An 18,101-nucleotide genomic window follows, 5' to 3' on the forward strand; every position below is an offset into this window, starting at 1 on the left:
GGCGCAATGTTTTTTTTTCTATGCGGCAATGTTAAAAAAATATTGTTGTTTTTACAGTATTATACAACTAACAGCAATGTACTGTTTTAATTATTTCCAGTAAATTGCCGTAAATCGCAATGCACTCTGGGTGATTTTTGGCGTAACTGGTCAATTACACAGTCAATTCCAATGAAACTTTGATTGAACAATAAATTACCTTAAAGAAGTTGTGTATTTAAATGGTACTGTAATTCCACCCCACAGAATACAGTTCCCTACACTGTAAAACTGGAGAAGTTCTGGCTACTCAAACATTTTAGGAAACCAATTACCTATTAACATCAAATTAAGAAACTTAAATAGCTGAAGTGAGCAATACTACTTTCATATGAGTAATACAAATGCATTTTTTTAAAAGGTAAACGTCAATTTAACACCCCCACTAAGTCACACCTCCAATAATTTCTCAGTGTGCCTTGCCTTTTCAAATGAATTGTAGAGTTACCACCCATAGGCCAGCGCACAATTGGCTCAGCATCGTCCAAGGTTAGGGGAGGATTTGGCCCAGGTCGGACATCATTGTAAATAAGAATTTGTTCTTAACTGACTTGCATACTTAAATCAATTTTAAATAAAATAATAAAAATGAATAAATCACTTTATTTGTTAGTGACAGAGACATTGTTGCTGAATTTGTTCGTTTTCATTCCTGTGGCCTTTGACAAGTGAGTTCTTTGGCAAATATGATTCATTACATATATCATAAGGCCTTATACAGTGGCCTGAAAAAGTCATAGTTTACAGGTCATGTCAGGCCTGCAGGGTTGCAAAATTCCACAAACCATAATCTTCCAACCAGGATTTCTGGAAAATGTACCAGAATTTTGCAACACTAACTTTAAATCACATTATGCTGGGTTGCAAATAGATGTGTCATTTCTATTGGAATCTACCCAGTGTTAAGGTTATCCGACAGCTAAAATTGCAATTTGTATTCATAATGACTGCCAGGGTTAAGAACAGTGGGAGGAAGCTACCTAAGCCATTTAAACTGGAACAACCATTTCAGTAAGGGGTGCAAAAGTTCAATGATTGGATTCATTTAGAAAACAATTATTTATCTTTGTGTAGCGTAACATTGAATCAATCAATCACTCAATGTGCATGATAAAACACAAACATTAAAAACAATTCCAAAAATATCTTCCTGCATTAAAGCATGCTGGGAAAAAAGTTCATTTGTTATTATACTGTATCTTTCAAAAATGTAGTGAATTTTCATTTAGTTTTGAGTCAGTTACACATAAACCATTTAAGTAGTAATTTCATTGACTTTGAGTACTACTTACTAGAAGTATTTGAGTTAAAAATGCCTTGGGGTTTACAGGGGACCTTATTTTTGGATCACGAAAAACCTTTTGACTACTTGTGGATGAATGGTATTGTTGTTTCATTAACATATTTTGAAGCATGCCTTGTAAGAGGCTACATTTGTTACACCCATGAGTGAGAGTGCTGTACAATTGAACTAATACGTGGTAGTAAGTAGTGCACTAACAACTAAATGTGTGTAGGGGACAGATTGGAAATGGCAGCAAGCTGCAAACCTTCAATGGTTGAATATTTTCTATGTCCTTGGTCTGTTTTGCTCTGTAGTCACTGCAAGTTTGGAAGCCTTTGTTAAGGCCTCTAGAAGTGCAAGTTATTCATACATATTTTACATACTGTGTGTATATATTTGATATTCTGTAATATGAAAACACATTACCTAGCAGCCAACATGCTTGCACCAATCCCATGCAGTTACAGTAAAATACTGTAAAATACAAACCCTGTCTTCCCTCAATGAATTTAATTTATTAATTCATTCATTTAGCTGGCATATCTGCTGCAAGTATAATGCTGTAATTTACAGGGGAAAGTTTTACAGTGCACACACCCACCGTCGCTTCCCTCTCTCCCCGTGTTACAAACTCTCTTGCCTCCACCCTGCCTTCCACTCATTTGTAATGAAACACTGTTAATTTGGGCACATTCGTTACGCAGCTCTCTCTCCCCAATTTGACCCCCCACCCGCAATTTGTGAACTCTGACCAGCATAGGACACATCATTAATGTATGTGTCATATTTAAGTCATCAGCTAACTCAAACTTGTTTACTCCTTCTCCTGAAGAGATGCGCTGAGTCACGCTGACGCAGTGTCTCAGATCCATGTAGCATTTTCAAAATTAAATGAAATCCAAAGTTAAATCCAATTGTTGCAGTTCATTTTCGAGTCTCTCTCTTGCTCAAAATCGCAAGTTGAGCCCCACAAACCTCTTATATCATTGCATACTGTAGACATTAACATTTACATTTTAGTCATTTAACAGACGCTCTTATCCAGAGCGACTTAAAGCCAATGTATGGTTCATTTGAGTATGTGGTTGGAGGCTCCATATAGAGGGTGTGACACAATTGACATGATTGGTTGACAGTAGGTGTAGGCGGGAAGTCCTGTATAAACACAAACTCACTTCTTTGACAATTTCCTTCACAACAGCTCTGCGCTCGCCCCTGCAAAGCGCAAAAAAGTATGAATGCCCAGACTTCTGCAGACGCCGTATGAGCAGAAATGCTGCACGGCCAATGCAGAAGTCAGATTGACCATGCAGCACCTTTTACAGTCAGAATCACTTTTTTTGTTTTATTTTTTACCTTTATTTAACCTCTTAAATGTAAAGTCCCCATATTTGGGGACGCTATTAGATTGTTTTATTCAATTCAGTCGGTTAATAGAATCAGTAGAAGCGTGTCTGCGGAAAGCTGAGTATCTTGGCTATTGATATGTGACTTAAAATCTTTGGTGTGATTTATTACCATATATGGGCATACAAATGTATGGGGCAGGTCGAGCCGATGACCTAATTTCAAGATGGCTTCTACCTACATTCCGGTTAGCGTCTTGAAGCATAAGCAAAATAAACACGGAATAAAACGATACACACCGAAAGCCGGGACTCCATAGACCATGAGGATGTCTTATTTGTCTGCCTGTAACCTACCGTTATTGACCACTAGCACCGAGAGTAAAAATATTTATTTTACACAACGTTTTCACCGAACAGCAAACATCTTACAAGGTAAGCTTTGATAAGGCTGTGTTTGAGCTATAGCTACATGCGGGGTATGAAATTAATCTTTACGTTGGTAGGAAGAAATCCAGCCTATTGCCAATGTTATCTGATGATGTATGACTTAATGGCAACATCGAATGTCCACGGAGTGACTTTTATTTATATATATATATTATTAACATCAAATCAATACAGGAAGTACAAGTGGGAACACAAGTGTGTGTATATATAAATAATGTACAAATGTACAGTTTTTGGGTGGTCATTACAAAAGGTACAATGTGAGTTCATGTTTTCCCTAAACTTCTTCATATGGTGGTTGGCAGGATAATATTTATGAACAATTTTAAAGGAGTTACTTTGCGCATCAAAAGTATGATGTCGCCTGCTTACGCACCGTAGGCATCCATTACACAGGGGATTGGCTACAGGGGATTGGCTACTATGGCAGCTTGATACTTTTACCTGGCTCAGAGACGAGACTCACCTAGCACACTACATTACATTGTGAACAGATTTCATCACTGTAATGTCATTGTTTTAGCATTAAAGATGGCTTCTAAAGGGGGTGAAAACTAAGAATATCGAACAGGAAGCTAAAAAGAAGTCAGCAATGAATAAGTATACCGACATAGAAACTTTGAATAAAATACTGGTCGGACTCGGATCAGGGGAGCAATTTGGACAAGGAGGATTGACTCAGCAGACAAAGATTGCTTTCTAGAAGGATTGGATCCACTTTTAGATCTCTAAGTAAATTATTTTCATGACATTTTTATTCACCACAAAGTGGAGGATGCAGATGATGATGTTTGAGAGCCACCCCTCCCCAGCAAGCGCCCCCGCCAGTCAAGATCCTCACCCCCACCTGCTATGTCAATCACCCAGTCTGATTGTTCTACATCCACTTTTCAAATACCTCTTGAAAAAGAAAATAGGGGCTTATGGCACCATTCGTCCTAACAGAATTGGTTTCCCCAATACCAAGGTAAACGACATGACGAAGACAGCAGAGAGAGGGACCATATGTTGGATCAGGACTAACAAGCTGCATTTTGTGAAATGGAAGGACACTAGGGAGTTATTCATGCTCACCACACAGCATAAGACAATCAATAACAACCATGTCTCAATGAGGGTGAAAAGGGACAATGTCCCCGTTTCTGTGAAGGACTACAATGCCAGCATGGGGGGTGTCGACCTATCTGATGCTCTGATAGGCTACTACCGTGTCCTCCACAAGACCAGGAAGAGGTATAAGACTTTTATTTACCACTTTGTGGGCATTGCTAGAGTAAATGCTTTCATTCTCCACAAGCAGATGGCCAAAGCAAAAGGTCAAAACCCTTTCTCCCAGTGGGCCTTCAGAGAGTAGCTGGTGTTGGAAATGGCTGAATTAGGGGCCCAAAGCAACCTCACAACCATCATAAGACCCCCCACTCAAGGTAAGCGCCACTATCCCACACACATGCCAAACGACAAAAGAACTGCAAGCATTGCACAAAATATGGGGGGGTGAAATGACAGAACTTCTGGCCGAAATACCTGTTCGCTTTTTGTTTCCTGGTAGAGAGGGACTGCTTCTAAGACTATCACGACTATCACGACATGCACAAGCTACGGTCAAAGTGAAATCTAAGGGAGCCCTATACCCCCTTGTAACTAACTCCCTTCTACTGTTACCTGCATATGAAATCCTTAACCTTGATGATTGACCTCAACCATTTATTATCTGAGAAAAAACAGGTATATCTATCCCACAAAGAATTCCCAGAGCTATACGTCTGACAGATGTGAGGTATAGAGAGAAGGTTGGGTGGGTCTATTTCGACCCAAGTTAGAAGGCGGTTTGTCATCCTGTGTCGACGGTCGGCACCGAGAGGCTGAGAGATGACAGGTATTCATGGCTGCTCCATATTGTACATCAAACGGACGGTCAGAGGCCCTAGTTGGCTAGGGACGAGCTGTCTGTGTGAATTGACGCACTGGCTAGGTGTATGTGTGTTTGTGTGGGTGTGTGTTTGCCTGCCTACGTTCCTGCCTACCCACCTTTCTAGTGCCTACCTGCCTGTCTCTCTCTCTATCTGCTTGCCTGCCTGCCTCTGTGACATGTACAGCCAATATATCAGGTGCTGGTTGTGAACATGGACAGACAAGGCACTGGGACTTTTGACAAAGCTTACAGTATATAGTGACTCAATTCCATTGAGGCCTGCCAATTTAAGGCTTGTCTTTGTGGTAAAAACAGACTTTTCTTCAAATCCAACCATCTCCTTGATGCATAATTTTTGCTGGGCTTGACACTTGTGACCTATTATGATATTTTCTGAGGATTGATCAGAAATACAGGGTAGACATTGTTAATGTTGTAAATAACTATTGTAGCTGGAAATGGCAGATTTTTTTATGGAATATCTACATAGGTGTACTGAGGCCCATTATCAGCAACCATCACCCTGTGTTCCAATGGCATGTTGTTAGCTAATCCAAGTTTATAATTTTAAAAGGCTAATTGATCATTAGAAAACCATTTTGCAATTATGTTAACACAGCTGAAAACTGTTGTGCTGAATAAGGAAGCAACAAAACTGGCCTTCTTTAGACTAGTTGAGTATATGGGGCATCAGAATTTGTGGGTTCGATAACAGGCTCAAAATGTCCAGAAACGAAGAACTTTCTTCTGAAACTCGTCAGTCTATTCTTGTTCTGAGAAATGAAGGCTATTCCATGCGAGAAATGGCAAGAAACTGAAGATCTTGTACAACGCTGTGTACTACTCCCTTCACAGAACAGCGCAAACTGTCACTAACCAGAATAGAAAGAGAAGTGGGAGGCCCCGGTGCACAACTGAGCAAGAGGACAAGCACATAAGAGTGTATAGTTTGAGAAACAGACCCCTCACAAGTCCTCAACTGGCAGCTTCATTAAATAGTACCCGCAAAACACCAGTCTCAATGTCAACAGTGAAGAGGCGACTCCAGGATGCTGGCCTTCTAGGCAGAGTTGCAAGGAAAAAGCCATATCTCAAACCAATAAAAGTAAAATATTAATAACACAGACACTGGACAGAGGAAGATTGGAAAAAGTGTTATGGACAAACAAATCGAAGTTTGAGGTGTTTGGATCCACAAAGAAGAAATTTGTGAGACTCAGAAAAAATGAAAATATGCTGGAGGAGTGCTTGATGTCATCTCTCAAGCATGGTGGAGGCAATATGATGGTCTGGGGTTGCTTTGTTGCTGGTAAAGTGGGAGATTTAAGATCCTTAAAAAGGATCTTGAAGAAGGAAGGCTATCACTCCATTTTGTAACGCCATGCCATACCCTGTGTTAATTGTAGCCAATTTCAACAAGACAATGACCCAAAGCACAGTTCCAAACTATGCAATAACTATTTAGGGAAAATGCAATCAGCTGGTATTCTGTCTATAATGGAGTGGCCAGCACAGTCACCGTATCTCAACCCTATTGAGCTGTTGTGGGAGCAGCTTGACCGTATGGTGCCCATCAAGCCAATCCAACTTGTGGGAGGTGCTTCAGGAAGCATGGAGTGAAATCTCTTCAGATTACCTCAACAAATTGACAACTAGAATGCCAAAGGTCTACAAGGCTGTAATTGCTGCAAATGGAGCATTATTTGACAAAAGGAAAGTTTGAAGGATGCAATAATTATTTCAATTAAAAATCATTATTTATAACCTTGTCAACGTCTTGACTATATTTCCTGTTCATTTTGCAACTCATTTCATGTACAGTTGAGTTCGGAAGTTTACAAACACTTAGGTTGGAGTCATTAAAACTTGTTTTTCAACCACTCCACAAATTTATTTTTGACAAACTATAGTTTTGGCAAGTCGGTGAGGACATCTACTTTGTGCATGGCAAAGGTAATTTTTCTAACAATTGTTTTCAGACAGATTATTTCACATATAATTCAACGTATCACAATTCCAGTGGGTCAGACGTTTCATGCACTAAGTTGACTGTGCCTTTAAACGCTTGGAAAATTCCAGAAAATTATGCCATGGGTTTAGAAGCTTCTGATAGGCTAACTGACATCATTTTAGTCAATTGGAAGTGTACCTGTGGATCTATTTCAAGGTCTACCTTCAAACTCACTGCTTCTTTACTTGACATCATGGAAAATCAAAAGAAATCAGCCAAGACCTCAGAATTTTTTTTTAAACCTCCACAAGTCTGGTTCATCCTTGTGAGCAAATTACAAATGCCTGAAGATACTACGTTCATCTGTACAAACAATAGTACGCAAGTATAAACACCATGGGACCACACAGCCATCATACTGCTCATGAAAGAGATGCGTTCTCTCTCCTAGAGATGAACGTACTTGGGTGCGAAAAGTGCAAATCAATCCCAGAACAACAGCAAAGAATCTTGTGAAGATGCTGGAGGAAACAGGTACAAAAGTATCTGTATCCACAGTAAAATGAGTCCTACATCGACATAACCTGAAAGGCTGCTCAGCAAGGAAGAAGCCACTGCTCCAAAACCGCCATAAAAAAAATCCAGTCTATGGTTTGCAACTGCACATGGGGACAAAGATCGTACTTTTTGGAGAAATGTCCTCTGGTCTGATGAAATGAAAATAGAACTGTTTGGCCATAATGACCATTGTTATGTTTGGAGTAAAAAGGGGGAGGCTTGCGAGCTGAAAAACAACTGTGAAGCACAGTGGTGGCAGTATCATGTTGTGGGGGTGCTTTGCTGCAGGAGGGACTGGTGCACTTCACAAAATAGATGGCATCATGAGGTTGGAAAATTGTGTGGATATATTGAAGCAACATCTCATGACATCAGTTTGATTGCAAATGGGTCTTCCAAATGGACAATGACCCCAAGCATATTTCCAAAGTTGTGGCAAAATGGCTAAAAAGACAACAAAGTCAAGGTATTGGAGTGGCCATCACAATGCCCTGACCTCAATCCCATAAAAAATGTGACCATAGAAAATGTGTGGTCAGAACTGAAAAAGCGTCTGTGAACAAGGAGGCCTACAAAGCTGTCTCAGTTACACCAGCTCTGTCAGGAGGAATGGGCCATAATTCACCCAACTTATTGTGGGAAGCTTGTGAAAGGCTACCCGAAACGTTTGACCCAAGTTAAACAGTTTAAAGGCAATTCTACCAAATACTAATTGAGGTTATGTAAACTTCTGATCCACTGGGAATGTGATGAAAGAAATGAAAGCTGAAATAAATCATTCTCTCTGCTATTGTTCTGACATTTCACATTCTTAACATATAATGGTGATCCTAACTGATCTAAGACAGGGAATGTTTACTAGGATTAAATGTCAGAAATTGTGAAAAACTTAGTTTAAATGCATTTGGCTAAGGTGTTTCTAAACTTCCGATTTCAACCGTATGTTTTCATGGAAAACGAGGACATTTCTAAGTGACCCCAAACGTTTGAATGGTAGCGTACATTCAAGTCATTTTTCAATTTGGATCACATCAAGTTGTGGCCATTATCTTTCATGGTTCTGGACGCTGTTACGTTTGTGAGAAGGCTGAGGTTTAAGATATTTTTGTTCTATGGAGGGGTGATGCAAAACAGCTCCAGGCGTTCCATTCTTTTCTTAACTCCTGTTCTGAGCATCTGAGATTTACTATGCAATCTGATACACATCAAGTCAGTTTTCTTGATCTTGTGTGAAGATAATGTTCTATACACTGATCGTAACAGTTTGTTGGGGGCTGATAGTTGTCACCCACTTCCCTTGAAAAACAGTTTGCCCTACAGCCAATTCTGTTGAATCAAAGAATTTGTAAAAAAAACATCAGATTTCGACAGAAATCTGAGACGCAAAGAAAATTCAAGGAGTGGGGGTACAAAAATGGTCAGATTAATACTGCTATTGAGAAAATTCAAAACAAAACGAGACATGACCTTTTTCAAGATCAGTCTCGCAAAAATAATCATTCTTGCATTCTAACTACCCGCTATTCAAAGTGCTCTGAACAAATTAAGGGAATCGTTCACAAATATTGGCACATTCTAAGATCCGATGATAGTATCGGTAATGTGTTTTCTGACCTTCCCTTGGTCGTATTCTTGCTGGGCAGAAACCTCAGAGATCAATTGCTAAACTCTGATTTACCACCCCAAAATATCCCTGCACAACGTGTATTTGCGCCCCTACTGGATGGAAACTACAAGTGTAATGGCTGTGCTCAATGCAATGGCACTTATAAATGTATATCCTTCAAACACTCCCAAACAGGGAAACAGATCCCAATCAAAGGTGTTATCATGTGCTCCACTAATGCAGTTATTTGCCCTTGTAGTAAAAAAATATGTGGGTAAAATAAACCAGTCATAGCAGCATTAGGTTGAAAAACCAGTTGCAGCCCACTTTTTGGAAGCAAACCACTCGATTTCATCTCAACGTTATATTAGCATCGAACATGTCACCCTCCCTAGGAGAGGGGGTGACCTCGACAATTTTTTGTTAAAACGAGAGGCTGCCTGGATCTTTAATTTAAAGACCCTTGCTTCCTTCGGTCTCAACATAGACTTTGATCTGAAGCCATTCTTGTGATTTTGTGATTTTGCTGTTGTTAATGTTTGTAGGCTTATGTAGCTATATTGTATCTATGATCGTACGCTATCCATTTATGTTTTTTGTATGCTATCTTAATATATGAGAATTAACCAATGATATCAGGCCACACCCGGCCATGATTACAGACACCTGTGTGTCTTTTGACACTATATAAATTAGTCACCCCGCAGTGTTTGTCATTATACCCTGATGAAGACAGCTTGTCTGTCGAAACGTTGGACATAACATTTTTGCATATGAGCTCCTATAGTGTGTCCGGCTCTATTTTTTTAAGTGTTCCAATCCGCTAGCCAGCACCTCACCTAAATAGGTGTGCGTTTCTTTCGCCTCTAGATTATGAGGTTGTTAAAAGAACATTTCATCTTGGCAGGAAGTGATATATGCATGAACTTGCATTCTCCTGGCGGAAAACCGCATTCTCAAGAGAAATCTCATCTTCGGAACACCATTCAGTGGTTCTTGAGGTGAATATAACAGTGCAGTATACAGTATATCCAAGCCCTGCACATTAATGTTTACACTTTCTCAGCTAAAATATATGCCTCAAAGCTCTACCAAAACACTCACTTGTTATAGAACTCATTTCTCAAAGATTGATTCAGACTTTAAGTTCCATTTAGAACTAAACATTAACTCAAAATAAATGAGCGAGGCTTGTCTCAATTGAACCATCTGACTCAGTGAAAACAATTTAACACAACAAACACACACACACACACACACTTTCCTTTGTCGGCCTAAACGGCCCTTGCTACTTCTCGTCTTCACACTATGTGTGGAGGGCTAGCCACACGCGCACACTCACACACACTGTCATGTATTTGTACGTTTTATGTGGACCTCAGGAAGAGTAATAATCCTAATAAACTAAAACACACACACAAACTGATTATACCAAACATAGAGGGGTAGCCTCTTAAGTGGCAGATTATGAATTTAATCAGTGAATCCATTAGCTCACTCCTGATTGGGGTATTTAACTACAGAATAGAGAGTGGTGTCGGAGGCATCCACTGAGAGAAAGCCTGTGATTATGCACCACACTGTAATCAAGGCTGTTTCACAGCAGCAGACATGGTGTGGAGGAGTTGCTAATCAAGGAAGTGAAGGAGTCCGTGTGTTAGGACTGAGGAGATTGTGAGGAAAGGGTGATCCCACAGTCTCTTTTTTTCTCCCAGTCGCGACACAGCCAAAGATTGAATCCGGGACTGTAGTGATGCCTCTCGAGAGGCCTGATCCCATGGTCTTAATGGAGTTTGGGAGTGTTACCTCTTGGTGTTGTGTGTGTGTGTGTGTGTGTGTGGTCCTCACAAGGAAAGTAAAACAAGGAAAGAATGTGTGACATTTCTCCGGGCCTCACAAGGGAAAATAATTTTTTAGGGTTACAATGAGGGTTAGAGTTAGAATTAGGGTTAGGTTTAGGAGTTAGGTTTAGTTTTATGGTTAGCGTTTTGGGTTTAGAGTTAGGGTTAATGGTTAGGTTAGGGAAAATATGATTTTAAGTGGGAATTACATTTTTTTGGTTTATATATGCACACACTACCCTCTTAGAAAAGTGCTCTCTTTTTTCTAAGAGTGTATTTGTACTGTATGACTGTGTTGAACAGAGTGTGTAACAAATCCCTTGGATTTGGATCATCCATAGTCCCAGTCCTAGCTAACTCATTAGAGAGGCTGTATAGTACTGTAGGCTGTGGGTACTGGAGGGATTCCCGGTGGTGTGGTGCAGGGTTTGATACGATACAGCCTGCCTTGCCTTGCTGTGTAATTGATCCCTTTGGGCCCAGCTGGTACTACAGAACACACACACATGGCTGGCATGCCGTGCAGAACACATCCAGTTGAGGCTTTAACAGAATCACCGCGGAGAGGACAGATGCTCCAACTGCCATGCAAACAGACTCAGCCGCTGCAAACCATTAGCCACCACTGCCAAGCCTTCCTCCCTAGTCTGAGACTGCCATGCACACTTCAAACCATTAGCTAGAAAGAGACACATACACTCTCTTTCTCTCACACACACACTCTCTCTCTCTCTCTCACACACACACACACATCACCACCTCCATTTTGAAAAGTATTTTATGGTTTGAAAATTTGTAGAGAGATCTCACTTTGATTTTTGTGTTACTGTATTATTATTTACGGTAGCTGCACTGTAGAAGTTTGACCTGTAGTGCATATTGCTCTAATTCTATTGGTCAATTGTGGTAACGTCTGATTTCCCTCCAGGCTCTATGACGTGACTGGAGTCCCTGTGGATCCTCCATTCCTCTGACAGTACCATGGCAGAGGAGAGCATTGATGACCCTGACAGACAGCCTCAGCCCACACCACCAATCACCACCACCGGTCCATGAACATGAACAACCAATTCTAAACCATACTGGGCATTATCCACAAAGCAAGGTACAGAATGAATCCATCTGTTTTTAAAGTATTACACCCATAACAGAGCCTTGTATCCACACAGAGGATTGAACGATACACCACACACACACACAGCAGCTTCATTACATAGTAACCGCAAAACACCTGTCTCAACGTCAACAGTGAAGAGGCGACTCCGGGATGCTGTCCTTCTAGGCAGAGTTGCATAGAAAAAGCCATATCTCAGACTGGCCAATTAAAATAAAATATTAAGATGGGCAAAAGAACACAGACACTGGACAGAGGACCTCTGCCTAGAAGGCCAGCATGCCAGAGTCGCCTCTTCACTGTTGACGTTGAGTTTGGTGTTTTGCAGCTACTATGTAATGAAGCTGCCAGTTGAGGACTTGCGAGGGGTCTGTTTCTCAAACTAGACACTCTAATGTACTTGTCCTCTTGCTCAGTTGTACCCCGGGGCCTCCCACTCCTCATTCTTTTCTGGTTAGAGTCAGTTTGTGCTGTTCTGTGAAGGGAGTAGTACACAGCGTTGTACGAGATCTTCAACAAGAATAGACTGACGTTTCAGAAGAAAGTTCTTTGTTTCTGGCCATTTTGAGCCTGTAATCGAACCCACAAATTCTGATCCTCCAGATACTCAACTAGTCTAAAGAAGGCCAGTTGTGCTGCTTCTTCTATCAGCACAACAGTTTTCAGCTGTGCTAACATAATTGCAAAATGGTTTTCTAATGATCAATTAGCCTTTTAAAATGATAACCTTGGATTATCTAACACATCGTGCCATTGGAACATTGGAGTGATGGTTGCTGATAATGGGCCTCAGTACCCTATGTAAATATTCCATAAAAAAATCAGCCGTTTCCAGCTACAATAGTTATTTACAACATTAAAAATGTCTACACTGTATTTCTGATCAATTCAATGTTATTTTAATGGACAAAAAAAGTCATTTTCTTTCAAAAACAAGGACATTTCTAAGTGAACCCAAACTTTTGAATGGTAGTGTATCGCATAAGGCCTTATTTTGAGTCCTAGCCTTACCCTAAACACAGTGGCCTGAAACTCATATCTTACAGTCCACAATCAGACCTTGCAAGTAAGTTTGCAAAATTATGAGATTTTCTAAAAATCATGGTTGAAGGATTTCCTTTTATTCCCTCCCATTTCCAGGAATGTTCCAACCCGGGATTTCTGGAAAGCCGAGGAAATTTACGAGAATTTTGCAATCCTACCTTCAAGTCATGTTATGCTGGCTTGCAGAGATTTGTAATTGTTATTGGAATCCAGCCAACATTAGGATATCCAACAGATGGAATTGTTATTAATCTGTAACCTGCATTCATAATAACTGTCAGGGTTAGAAACAGGGTGAGGAGACTAACTACAGTGTCTTCAGAAAGTATTCATAACCCTTGACTTATTCCACATTTTGATGTTTTACAGCCTGACTTCAACATTTCCCAGAAGTTCTGTCACATCCTAACAAATTATTATTTTATTGGATTTTTTACAATTATTTATGTTTTTTAATATATTTAACATTTTCTTCCCCTTTTTCTCCCCAATTGGTAGTTAGTCTTGTCCCATCGCTGCAACTCCCGTACAGACTCAGGAGAGGCGAAGGTCAAGAGCTGTGCGTCCTCCGAAACACAACCCCGCCAAACTGCACTGTATCTTGACACAATGCACGCTTAATCTGGAAGCCAGCCACACCAATGTGTAGGAGAAAACACTGTACATCTGGAGACCGTGTAAGCGTGCAAGCCACAGGAGTTGCTAGAGCACGATGGGACAAGGACAGGTTTTAGGTTGTAGTTATTATAGGAATTATGACACGTCAACTATTTCTCTCTATACCATTTTTATATTTCATATACCTTTGACTATTGGATGTTCTATTAGGCACTTTAGCCTAATCTCGGGGTTTGAAGTCATAAACAGCGCTGTGCATTGCTAAGAGCTGTTGGCAAACGCAGTAAAGTGCTGCTTGAATGAATGCTTACGAGCCTGCTGCTGCCTACCACTGCTCAGTCACTCCTCTATCAAATATTAAATCATAGACTTAATTATAATAAGCACACAAAAAAACGAGTGTTTGGTCATTAATATGGTAAAATCTGGAAACGATCTTTTCGAAAACAAAACGTTTATTCTTTCAGTGAAATACGGAACCGTTCCTTATTTTATCGAATGGGTGATAACCCTAAGTCTATATATTGCTGTTACATTGCACAACATTCAATGTTATGTCATAATTATGTAAAATTGTGGAAAATTAATTATGTTAGGAAGAAATGGTCTTCACACAGTTCGCAATGAGCCAGACGGCCCAAACTGCTGCATATACCCAGACACTGCGTTACTGTAATATTCCATCCACTGTGTTACTGTAATTCAGTCTCAGTGTAATCTCTGCCACTAGAGGGCAGCGTGGCTGTCACTGCCATAATGACGCTGCAGCAGTTCAGAATCTCTAATGGCGCCAATTGCCAGGTTGGCTGGTGCTGCACTGGTCGTATTAGTGGGAGACATGCCCCTCTTCTTAGCCCTGATACTCTTGGGTCATTCCCTCCATACCGTCTCCCCTGCAGCCACTGACTACACTACACTGTGACATTATCCTATTAAATGATGCAGGTTCATTTAGTTGCTGATTGCTCTGTTCCTGGTGTTTTTATCCCCAGATTTCCCCAGTTTTAATCTAACACCTGCCCCCTTTCTTGGGAATTTGCACTCTGTGTAATTGTCAAGAGTTCATTATTATAAATTAAGCTGCCCCGGCAATCTTCGAAGGCATCAAGTTGGCTGGAGACCACACATAGGCCAGATGACGTGATGATGAACTACACTTTATTTTCTCTCCAGATTTCTTCCGTAAGGCTGATTAGATGTTTTACAGTTCTGCACTGCAATACTTGTTTTGTTATTGGGTTTAATGCCCCAGCAGAATTCACAATATTTGGATGCCAGAGTAACCTGCTGTTGACAGTGATTAGCATGGGACTGTCTAATTTCTCCATAACTTCCTATCAGAGTTGTAGACATTTTAAGAAGTTCCACATACAGTATCTATTAGGGGAATAATGGAGTGAAAGTACAATATTCATCTATGGACAATCATTGCAGAGTAGGTTGATGTTGACCCTGACAACTAGTCCAAGGTATTCTTCACCCCCTTCAATGTCAACATTGAGATTTGACATTTGGAAATCTAATCCTAGATCGGTTTGTGGTTATGGCCTTGGCAACTTCTACTACAAGCATTGGTTTCTTTAGCATGTTTTGAAGTTTTAGCAACGTAGCATTTTTTTGTCATTAGCTAGCATTGATTATCCTGTACTCTGACAGAACTTGTGTTCTCATTGATCCGCAGGTCTCTTAAACACAGTCAACCATGGCCAATACTGGAGGGTTTGAGGGAACTTTGGGGAAGTCGAGAGCGAGGTCTCATCTTTGACTCTGGAGAAGTTTCCTTGTGCCCTGACTCCTGGCTCTACCCGTCTACGGCTCTGACCAACCAATGACCATCCGCTGTAGATAACCCACTGTCTGTCATTGGATCAACATGTCCCGTCTGCCTGCTCCTATTACTGTCCGTCTGCTTTGTAAATGAGCAGAATCCTCTAGTGCCAAGGAGGTCAGGTGTCCAGCAGCGCCTTGTCCAGAGAGGGAGAGAGTGGTAACTATGGAGCCATTTTGGATCGACTACTGTACTGTTCAGCTAATGTCTGCTAATTTTCAGTGGACAGAGGACTCCCACTACTTCAACCTCACCTGCTTCTGTTAGACTGTAATGGGACAGTTACGTGTCCCAAAGAACAAGGATTATTGTGAACCAGGCCCTCTGAAGTGTCTGACCTAGCGCCAGACTATGGACTGGACCAAACGTTGGACTGGATCTATCCAGACTATGGACCAGACTGGACCAGATCCTACTGCTTGCCTTGTGCTCTGCTGTGAATAGAACTTCTGCTGGAGTAGTACAACTTTGGCACTCTTCATATTTTTATAGACCAAAGAGGAAAAAATAACTTATAATAACAGATTGGGAAAGAGAAATGGATACTTGTTTTTCTTGCTACACCACAATGACTGCCCTCATAGCTGTAGATGTTGGGCTTTATGTCATTTCGAAAATAGACTATAGTCTAGTGGGACATGTATACAATCAAAGGAGTTTCCTTTTAAAAACATTTTTTTCTCTGACTAAACCCACCACTGTATTTTGAAACTGAAGATGTAGGTAAACATATGTGTATAAAAAAATCTGATTTGCATTTTTCATTAGCTACAAATTGGGACACGTTGCAATAAGCATGGTTGGTAAAACGGTAAGAGTGAAACTACTGATCATCATTGAGGCAAAAAAGAGAATATTGAAACTGTCATTTCTGATTGCGGCTGTTGGGCGGGGGAAAGGCAAATTTCATTAAATGTATTTTGAAAGGCATAAAGCGTATATATTTAACAGTTTTATATGTTGTACCTTTGTAGAGAACCTTATTCGACATGAATAATGTGGTCACAAAATGGCACCCATAGAACGTGAAAAACAAGCTCTCTGACGCTGGTTTGTCCTGCTCTCTTTCTGTTCTCATGACAAGAAACTTCTCTCCTCATACCTCTAATCTCCCAATCTATCAATCACGGATAAAGGAAAGAAATGCACTTGAGTTCACTCAGAATGTTTTAAATACAGTGCCTTAAGAAAGTATTCGGCCCCCTTGAACTTTGCGATCTTTTGCCACATTTCAGGCTTCAAACATAAATATATACAACTGTATTTTTTTGTGAAGAATCAACAACAAGTGGGACACAATCATGAAGTGGAACGACATTTATTGGATTTTTCAAACCTTTTTAACAAATCAAAAACTGAAAAATTGGGTGTGCAAAATTATTCAGCCCCTTTTACTTTCAGTGCAGCAAACTCTCTCCAGAAGTTCAGTGAGGATCTCTGAATGATCCAATGTTGACCTAAATGACTAATGATGATAAATACAATCCACCTGTGTGTAATCAAGTCTCCGTGTAAATGCACCTGCACTGTAATAGTCTCAGAGGTCCGTTAAAAGCGCAGAGAGCATCATGAAGAACAAGGAACACACCAGGCAGGTCCGAGATACTGTTGTGAAGAAATTTAAAGCCGGATTTGGATACAAAAATATTTCCCAAGCTTTAAACATCCCAAGGAGCACTGTGCTAGCGATAATATTGAAATGGAAGGAGTATCAGACCACTGCAAATCTACCAAGACCTGGCCGTCCCTCTAAACTTTCAGCTCATACAAGGAGAAGACTGATCAGAGATGCAGCCAAGGGGCCCATGATCACTCTGGATGAACTGCAGAGATCTACAGCTGAGGTGGGAGACTGTCCATAAGACAACAATCAGTCGTATATTGCACAAATCTGGCCTTTATGGAAGAGTGGCAAGAAGAAAGCCATTTCTTAAAGATATCCATAAAAAGTGTTGTTTAAAGTTTGCCACAAGCCACCTGGGAGACACACCAAACATGTGGAAGAAGGTGCTCTGGTCAGATGAAACCAAAATTGAACTTTTTGGCAACAATGCAAAACGTTATGTTTGGCGTAAAAGCAACACAGCTCTTCACCCTGAACACACCATCCCCACTGTCAAACATGGTGGTGGCAGCATCATGGTTTGGGCCTGCTTTTCTTCAGCGGGGACAGGGAAGATGGTTAAAATTGATGGGAAGATGGATGGAGCCAAATACAGGACCATTCTGGAAGAAAACCTGATGGAGTCTGCAAAAGACCTGAGACTGGGACGGAGATTTGTCTTCCAACAAGACAATGATCCAAAACATAAAGCAAAATCTACAATGGAATGGTTCAAAAATAAACATATCCAGGTGTTAGAATGGCCAAGTCAAAGTCCAGACCTGAATCCAATTGAGAATCTGTGGAAAGAACTGAAAACTGCTGTTCACAAATGCTCTCCATCCAACCTCACTGAGCTCGAGCAATTTTGCAAGGAGGAATGGGAAAAAATTTCAGTCTCTCGAT

At 40.6% G+C, this 18,101-nt stretch overlaps 1 protein-coding gene across 1 annotated transcript in view; it reads left to right on the top strand.

Annotated features, from left to right (window-relative positions):
- The window catches only part of LOC110500285 (chemokine-like protein TAFA-5), a 98,598-nt gene extending 82,072 nt beyond the window's left edge, over positions 1 to 16,526 (top strand). Inside the window, exons 4-5 of the mRNA XM_090214319.1 lie at positions 11,917 to 12,093; positions 15,446 to 16,526. Coding sequence (XP_090070445.1) covers positions 11,917 to 11,925 — 9 coding nt within the window. The 3' untranslated portion in view covers positions 11,926 to 12,093; positions 15,446 to 16,526. The remainder of the gene's footprint in view (positions 1 to 11,916; positions 12,094 to 15,445) is intronic.
- Positions 16,527 to 18,101: the final 1,575 nt, after the last annotated feature.

Source organism: Oncorhynchus mykiss, chromosome 21 (assembly GCF_057628025.1).
Source record: "Oncorhynchus mykiss isolate SJ-2025 chromosome 21, ASM5762802v1, whole genome shotgun sequence".
Lineage (NCBI taxonomy): Eukaryota > Metazoa > Chordata > Actinopteri > Salmoniformes > Salmonidae > Oncorhynchus > Oncorhynchus mykiss.